The following is a 9,453-nucleotide window of genomic DNA, read 5'->3' as shown; positions in this document are numbered from 1 at the left end:
ATGTAAAAAGCGTTATTAATAAGCTGAATATTAAGATTTACAGAAATATTATAACGTGTGACTAGCCTTGACAAATTATACAGAGATCTAAAAAGACCACAATATATTTTTCTTACTGTAGTTATAATATTGTCTTTATATTAAAGATAACAGTGAAAAAAAAAACATTTTGATCACAGCATGTGTGAAGTGAAGAACCAGATTGAACGTGGTACGTTTCTACAACGTTGGGAGATATGGACGTGGTAGGTGATAAAAACGTTATAAACAAGTTTTTGCAACGTTGGAAGTAGACGTGGTAACGTGATAAAGACGGTTCTGCAACGTTAAAAGGAGACGTGGTAAAGACGTTATATTATAAGTACTGCAACGTATAACTGCAAAGTATAACGTTTCTGCAACGTTGTGAAAAAAACACGACATCTGTCGGATACGTCGGATAAAAAAACGTTATCGCGCCCTTTTCACAACGTGAAAAAAAAAAAACGTTTTTACAACATTGCTGGGTTTTTACAACGTTGCTAGCACTGCCGTGTCCCACGGGGAGGGCCCGAAGGTAATTGGCCAAAACCAACCATGCTTTTTGGGCACTGTTATTTTTTCTATTTCATTTTTTTAAAAACGTTTAATTAATTTGCAGTCATTTTTTCAAATTATTTTTACTTTTGTTGTTGTTATTTGTAAATTATCATGACACCTTTCTTTAAGTTACTTTGATAGGCCTAAAACTGACTGGCACCCATATAAAACAACCCTTTCAACGCTTTGCCATCCTCTCGAATTTTGTTTTGTCTTATGATTTCATGAGATATTTTGGGGAGTCACAGTGGGAAGAAACATCAGCTCCCACGCGCGCTGGAATGCACAGGGTGCTCGCGCCAGACATTGCCTATTGTATCAAACCTCAGACCCTTGCCCCCCTCCTTATAAACGTTTTATAATCCGCTGGCGTGACATTCGAAGCAGAAGAGGCTGACCGTCACTACCAGCTGTCGGGATGAGTGAGGAAGAGCAGAGTAACGGCTCGCTGTCAGTCAGGAAGCCGTCCCGTATGCCCAAGTGTTCGCGCTGCAGGAACCACGGCATCGTTTCTCCACTAAAGGGCCACAAGCGCTTCTGCAATTGGAGGGAATGTCAGTGCCAGAAATGCCGACTAATCGCTGAAAGACAGCGGGTAATGGCAGCCCAGGTACACACGAGCTAGGAATCATGCAAGTTCAACTAGAGTCTGATTTGAGTTAAATGTTTTCCTCTTTCGTTGTATCTTCCGTTCTCTTGTGATCTAAATGCACTGTTTGTTTATGTATGGGTTGTTTATCAACTTTAAACGAACGTTGGTAAGTTATATTTAACTTACGTGGCTGCCTCCCCCTATCGTTTTTTAAAATTCTTTGTTACTTAAAGAACACCACCGCATATTTTAGCCGTTTTTCCAGTTAACAGTCGAGTTTACAAATAATTGGATTGTTTGTTCAAATAACAATGATAAATTGTTTACAATCATAGTAACCTTTGGTAGCTACATTGTTGAACAGTGCAGATTTTGTTTCAGCTAGCTGCAGTTTGGCGCCGATATTTGTGTGTGTGTGTGTGTGAAATAAAACACTGTGGAATAACAATTATTTCATAAGTATTAAGTAATTTAATTGCAGCAATTATATTTCAAACGTCGTTTGATACTTTTAATACGTTCGAGAGTGAACTTGTCTCGCCTTGGCCTTGAGTTCAATCTTTGTCCTGTTAGGTGGCCTTACGAAGGCAGCAGGCCCAGGAGGAAGAGATGGGCATTTGCTGTCCGGTTAACCTGTCCTGTTCAGACACTCTGGTGAAGAACGAGGTCATGGGTGATGTGAATGTGTTTACTATCAGCTCCAGACCGTCATCACCCACGGCAAGCAGTTCTACCGCCTCTCCCACCAACCTAGGTGAGAAAACCCTCCTGATTAATTAGCTGATTAAAGGGCTAGTTCACCCCAAAATGAACAGTAGCCCATTATTTACTCACCCCCAAGTCATCCTAAGTGTATGACATCTCTCTTTCAGACGAATACAATCTGAGTTATATTATTATGTCCTTGCTCTTCCAAGCCGTATAATGGCAGTGAATGGCTACTTCTGTTTTGAAGTTCATAAAAGTGGATCCATCATTAAAAAGTAATCCACACGGCTCTGAGTAGTTAATAAAGGCCGTCTGAAGCGAAATGATGCGGACCGTAGTGGAGTATTTTTCCTTTCTACTCAAGTACATTTTTCAAGTATATACTTTATCAGTGTTGTTCTTTGGAAAACTTTTACTTCACTACATTCCAAAGCATAATATATAATGTCATACTTTTTACTGCACTACGTTTCATAAAGAAAATGTTTTTTTTTTACCTTTAACTCTTAATTACATTAAACATTTAGTACTTTCTTACTTGTACTTAAGACATTTTTTATTTACTTTTACTTGACTAAAAGTATACAGCACTACATTTTTATGTATTTAAGTATTAAATGATATTCAATTTGAAACGCAGTGCAGTAAAAAGTACAATATTATGTTTTGAAATGTTGTGTACATAAAGCACATATAGCGGACAGTAGTGGAGTATTTTTACTTTCCAAGTAATTTTATTTTTCATGTATATGTACTTTATCTGTGTTCTTCTTTGGAAAACTCTTCTTTTGAAAAACAAAATTTCAAAACATAATATTGTATTTTTTACTGCACTGCGTTTCAAACGCAGAATAGGTTGTGCAGAATAGGTTGGTAATCTGTAGTAATCAGTGTATTTTCGGTAGTTTTTCTATTTAAATTTATCATTGTCATGGAAAATTATTGTGTCCAGCTTGTCAGGACATTGGCCCTAATTTATCAAAAGTGCATACACCAAATTTCCAGCGTACACCTTTCGTACGTTTGAGAAACTAACACGTTTGAGTTAGTGCAAAAATGCGCAGAAGAACAATTCCTAACACCACAAAAATAATGTGCTGTAAAATAATGCAGTGATGGTAATTTCTCATCCAAACAGCTATTTAAACTGCTGGAGTGCGCTTCTCAACCCCCACACTATTAACAGTACTCGTAATTTGGGCCCATATTTTGTTTTTTGGGCGCCTTTAATCCCACTCTAACACTTAAATAAAACAATTTCATTTTTTTTCCACTTCCCTGGTGATGGTCTCGATGGGCACGTCTCAATCAGCTCCTTAGTTCAGTAGTCAGGGCACTGATCAGGGAGTCAGCCCATTGACGTATGTTCTAATCAGTGCCCTGATTACTGAACTAGTGAGATGATTGAGACGCGCCCGATCTCCAGTTTCGCTTCTTTGCCGTCTTCTGTGTGTCCATGGCATAAAATGAGGGCGTGGGGGAGGCGGAGACTTGAATATATAGAGGCGTGTTATTCTAATGATGATCATTTTCAGCCGCAGCATTTATCAAGGGCAAGTATTGCGTACACTGCAGAGGTGCGCACAGCTTCATAATCAGGCGGTGAGAGGAGTGTAAGCATAATCTTACTCCAACATATCCGCCCGTTTCTACCCAAGATTGATAAATGAGGGCCATTGAGTCCACAGGTTTCCTAAAAAAAAAGTTGTATTATATCACACACACTCAAAAGTAATCCAGTCAGGTCGTTTACATCAGTGGTTCCCAACCACATTCCTGGAGCCCCCCTAACACTACACATTTTGCATATATCCTTTGACTGACACACCCATTTCAGGTCTTTGAGTCACTACTAATGAGCTGATGACCTGAATCAGGTGTGTTTGATTGAGGAGACATGCAAAATGTGCAGTGTTAGGGGGGCTCCAGGAATGAGGTTGGGAACCACTGGTTTACATGGTGAAATTTTTCGTTTAAAGGGTTCATGAAAAGGTTTATCCCACCCTTTCTCAAACCAATTACACTTTCATTCGGTTAGGGCATTGGGGCAGAGCCAACAGGCAGTGTGAGTTTATTCAGCGGCGCATAGAACAGAACGAGATGAGCGTCCACTCACGTAGCCTATCGCGATACTTTCAGATTCGCAAGGGATAATGAGTTTCTTTTTTTAAAATACAGTAATTAAAAATTATTTAGCCATTTCTTACTCATTCTACACACAGAAATAATAATATAAGACAAATAAAACGAGAAAATATAAATTCTGTAAAAAAAATTAATTCTAAGCACTAGGCAGGCATTAATTGGCTCTGGTCTGGGGGGGGGCAGTGACCCCCCCAGCCCCCCCCCCCCCCCCCCCCCCCTAAACTCCGCGTATGGTTATAAGTACTGCAAAGTATAACGTTTCTGCAACGTTGTGAAAAAATGTATTTATAACGTGAAAAAACCCGACATCTGTCGGATTAAATATGTCGGATATAAACGTTATCGCGCCCTTTTCACAGCGTGAAAAAAAAAAAAACGTTTTTACAACGTTGCTGGGCTAGCACTGCCGTGTCCCACGGGGCGGGCCGAAGGTAATTGGCCAAAACCAACCATGCTTTTTGGCCACTGTTATTTTTTCTATTTAATTTTTTTACATGAAAAATAAAATTACTTGGAAAGTAAAAATACTCCACTACTGTCCGCCTGCGTTTGTGTATGAAAAAATATTCATATTTAAAACTTTACAAACTGTAATCTCTAACTTCTGTTGTCCTACGCACGTTCACGAGGGACTGGCGTTCCAGTGTATGATGTAGGACACAGGTGTAGTGACATTCTGGTGATGAACGTGTAAGGTTAGAGCAAAACAAAACTTGGTTGAAGTTCTTGTGAGAACTAGCATATTTTCACCAGAGTGCCATATGCTGGAACGCACATACGACAGTTAGCGGAAGGTACAGTGTGTCTACACCGGAGGCGACCGTTGACATGTCGCACCGCAACAAAGGACACAACTAAGTGTCCATTGCAAAGGGTTTGTCCTTCATGTCAGTACGTCATAAATAAAATGAGGCATCAGTTTACTGTCAGGGATTTGTCGTGTCGCGCCGTGCCGCATCCAGTGTAGACAACACTGTTTATGATGGGTTATCTTGTCTTTTGTCGCATTATATCGCGCCGCTCACGTCTGGTCTAGACACGGTGTTGGAGAGATTACAGTTTGTAAAGTTTTAAATATGGATATATTTCTTAAACAAATGTATCTATATACTTCAGAAGGACTTTATTAACCCCCATAGTCGTGAGTAGGGATGTCCCGATCCGATCATGTGATCGGAAATCGGGCCCGATCACGTGATTTCAGACTCGATTGGAATCAGACATTACATCCCGATCAGGACTCGGGTATATTCTGGGATGAGGTGAGCAGGGGTGCCGTGTAAAAGGTGCGCACTTAAACCGCGGTTCATCTCACATCTGATGACGCATCAATAATATGGGTTGTAACTTGAAAATAATGCTTTATGTATGTTTCTGTAGATTCTGTACGTGCTGGCTCCTCAGTGATACATTACAACAGCGCTAATAAAAGAAAAACATGGGCAAAACAGTCTATCTGTGTAAACTTTGTTCAATTCATGCCCGTGCTGCTGTATGTTCAAATATATGCAGTCATTTTCACAGTAATCACCCGGGTATATTCGCCAGAAGACGCGAATGAGAACGCTCGCGCTGATCTGTCTCTGTGCATCATCCGAAAGCGCGCACTCGTCTCACAGCGCGCAAATATTGAGTTCTCTTTAAAGTCTTGTGCTTAAACGGACCAACTCACACAAGAAGTATGTCAACATGTCCATCTTGATGAGTATCCAAGCAGACATATGCCAGACATATCTGAATATGCCTTAAGAGGACTTTATACCTATTTTTTACGGTCTATGCTTTATACAGTCGAGAAAGACGACGCAGAGCCTTCCATTAGGTTTTAAAGGGGCAGTAGCCTTTACTGATGTCTGTTTAATGTCAAACAAAAGATAAGGAATCACTCACTGCTCTTGATTGAATAGCTTTTGTAAGGATTAGTCTTTAATTCAAACAGTTAAATATGCAGCTATTTTACATTTGATTAGCCTACTTTATTCAATTTCTCTACCTAAAAACTGTTAGACCTTTAAAAACATTCAAGCATTGTTAATTACACTTCAATCAAATTACACTTCAAATATTTTTTCCCCAAAGTTAGTTTATGTCATTGAAGGCAGTTATCATCACAATGATTTCATTTCAAGTGTTCGTTTTTTAAATAAGTTTAGTTTTAGTAAGTTATTTGATGCTATAAAAACGGCTGTGTAATGTCATGATTGACAGCTGAGATCGACGTCTTCTCTGAGTGAAGTTGTCACTGAGGCACTAACAGACTTTTTTTGGGAGCAGATTATTTAATTTAATTTAATTTCCATAACTGTTTATTTTACACCAACATAATTAATTATTCTGCATCTGTGAGAGTATGGGTGTGCTTTTGATATCGCCATTGTACTTCCTGCTCTGCGCAACTCCGGTCCCAGACTTTTTTATATTTTCTGTTGCACTAAAATTCAAAAGTGAAGAATTTGTTTATTTATCACTTGATTGTTCAAGCTACCTCACAGCAGTGCTCTGTTTGTTAGAGTTGTTGAATGTTAAAATAAGGAATTCAATTAAAATACATAATTTTTTATGTATTATAGAAGTATCGGATCGGGACTCGGTATCAGCAGATACTCAAAATCAAATGACTCGGACTCAGACTCGAGGGCAAAAAAACCTGATCGGGACATCCCTAGTCGTGAGGATTACTTTTATGATGGATAGATGCACTTTTATGGACTTCCAAACAAAAGCTGCTATTATAAAGATTGGAAGAGTCAGGACATTTTTAATATAACTCTAATTGTATTTGTCTGAAAGAAGAATGTCATCTAGGATGACTTGAGGGTGAGTAAATCATGGTTTAATTTAAAACTGACACAGGCTAGAAGAAATTGTTAAATAAAGTTATTTTTGTTTGTTTTTGCGCTTAATAAAATTAAGGTTAAACCACTGGAGTCACTTGGACTATTTTAATGATGATTTACTACCTTTCTGGACCTTGAAAGTATTAATTATATAGCTGTCAGAGAGCTCTCGGATTTCATCAAAAATATCTTTATTTGTGTTACGAAGATTAACAAAGGTCTTACAGGCGTGGAGCGACATGAGGGTGAGGAATTCATGACAGAATTTTTATTTTTGGGTGATCTAACCCTTTAACTGAGGGTAGTACTAAATACAAAAAATAACATGAAAGCCTACACAAGAGTTTTAAAGACACAAACCTGACAAATCTCTTGAAACACATCTGAACAATGTCTTGAAGTGTGGTACCCATAGGATAAGTGGAGTAATTGAGTCCGTTTCAATCAGTTATTAGAAAATAATGCATTATGACCTTGGGTGTTAATTATTTTTTTATAATTCAAAGGACCATAGTCAACAATTAAAACCTATATTCTCACAAATCTAGAAATATAAAGAAAAAGGAAAGAAAAACTTTTTGTCTCAGAAAATATTTCTGTCATGCAATATAATCTTAACCCTCAATTTTAAGGTTTTGTTCACTTAGCTTGTATGTCTACTAGGAGCTTTTGTATTTAGTAAAATTTCTTAAAGAGCATATTGCAGGTACATTTTTTTTTTTTAGATGAACATATAACTTTGTATGAAAATTCCATATGAAAATGCAGGATTTAAAATGTTTTTAAAAGACATAAGAGCACAAATTTAGCAGATAAAGTGCCCGTTTCGTTGGCTTTTTGTAAAAAACGCTGTTTTTTTCAACATCGTGTCATATTACGTCACGAGAGGGAGTCGTCTGCCAAGCTCTGCATTGCCTCAGTGCAGAATAGGTTGGTATTCTGTAGTAATCAGTGTATTTTCGGTAGTTTTCCCTCATTTATCAAAAGTGCGTACACCAAATTTCCAGCGTACACCTTGCGTACACCCAAACCCACGGTGACTTTGAGATTCATCAATATGGACGTTGGCGTACGGCACGCTCAAATCCTACGCCAGCTCAGGAGGTGGTGTACGCACGTTTGAGTTAGTGCAAAAATGCGCAGAAGAACAATTCCTAACACCACAAAACACACTGACAAAGATATGCTATATTATGACCCACTGTAAAAAACAACAACTACAACAAAATAGTAATTACAAACTTCAGTGTTTATTTTTGTGCAACATGAACTTCAATGTTTAATTTGTGTGACTATAGGCTACCAAAGCATTTGAGGCATGTATTCCTCCAGTTGCGAGCCTGCCCGGCAGCTGCGCACGGACTGAATAATTCAGACTGACAAAATAATAAAAATGACATTCTTCTTCTTTTAAATAATAATAATAATAATAACAATAATAATAGATATTAACGGCATTCTTCTTCTAAATAACAATAAGCGTCATTAAAAATAAAAATCATAATAATAATAATAATAAAAAGAATCTTACAAATTGTCATGCAATTATTAATGTGAATGAATGGTAGGCTACTCCACATCACATCATCATCATATCGTACACCCCAATACAATTGTTTCAAAACATGTGCTGTAAAATAATGCAGTGATGGTAATATCTCATCCAAACGGCTTTAAACTGCTGGAGTGCGCTTCTCAACCCCCACACTATTAACAGTACTCGTAATTTGGGTCCATATTTTGTCTTTTGGGCGCCTTTAATCCCACTCTAACACTTAAATAAAACAATTTCGTTTTTTTTCCACTTCCCTGGTGATGGTCTCGATGGGCACGTCTCAATCAGCTCCTTAGTTCAGTAGTCAGGGCACTGATCAGGGAGTCAGCCCATTGACGTATGTTCTAATCAGTGCCCTGATTACTGAACTAGTGAGATGATTGAGACGCGCCTGATCTCCACGTCGGAGAAGTTTCGCTTCTTTGCCGTCTTCTGTGTGTCCATGGCGTAAAATGAGGGCGTGGGGGAGGCGGAGACTTGAATATATAGGGGCGTGTTATTCTAATGATGATCGTTTTCAGCCGCAGCATTTATCAAGGGCAAGTATTGCGTACACTGCAGAGGTGCGCACAGCTTCATAATCAGGTGCTGAGAGGAGTGTGAGCATAATCTTACTCCAACATATCCGCCCGTTTCTACCCAAGATGAGGGTCATTGAGTCCACAGGTTTCCTAAAAAAAAAGTTAGAAAAGTTGCATTGTGGCGTTTTGTGCAGGTGAAGAGACGGTACTTCTCTTCTGCATCTGATTTGACACACGCGGCGGTGTGTGTGTGTGTGTTCACTTTACACCGTGGATTATCAGCGATATGATGAAGTAATAGTGATGCAATACTCATGTAGTTAAAGAATAATATTAAATTATTAAACACTCACACGCAATGCTTCTTGGTTATTGTTTTTACATTAATCAATTTCAACATTGATTAATACAAAGTATGTAGGCTACATAAACACAAATGCATAGTCTCATACTTTGAAAAAAAAGTCAGGAATTATGTGCTGATAATGTATCCATATTTTATTCAAGCCATGTATA

The 9,453-nt window shown here is 38.3% G+C and overlaps 1 protein-coding gene across 2 annotated transcripts in view; it reads left to right on the top strand.

Moving 5' to 3' along the window:
- Positions 1-711: 711 nt before the first annotated feature.
- dmrt1 (doublesex and mab-3 related transcription factor 1) overlaps positions 712-9,453 on the top strand; it is a 52,075-nt gene continuing 43,333 nt past the window's right edge. The window contains exons 1-2 of one of the 2 annotated variants that reach the window (XR_010904348.1): positions 712-1,189; positions 1,745-1,925. Coding sequence is in view for 1 of the 2 variants with exons in the window: in XM_067438275.1 (XP_067294376.1) it covers positions 998-1,189; positions 1,745-1,925 (373 nt within the window). In the remaining variant the exon portion in view is untranslated. The remainder of the gene's footprint in view (positions 1,190-1,744; positions 1,926-9,453) is intronic. The other variant, XM_067438275.1, reaches the window with a different exon arrangement.

The sequence above is a fragment of the Pseudorasbora parva genome, chromosome 3 (assembly GCF_024679245.1).
Source record: "Pseudorasbora parva isolate DD20220531a chromosome 3, ASM2467924v1, whole genome shotgun sequence".
NCBI lineage: Eukaryota > Metazoa > Chordata > Actinopteri > Cypriniformes > Gobionidae > Pseudorasbora > Pseudorasbora parva.
The sequence above is the reverse complement of the archived record's forward strand: the minus strand, read 5'-3'. Positions and strand labels throughout refer to the sequence as shown.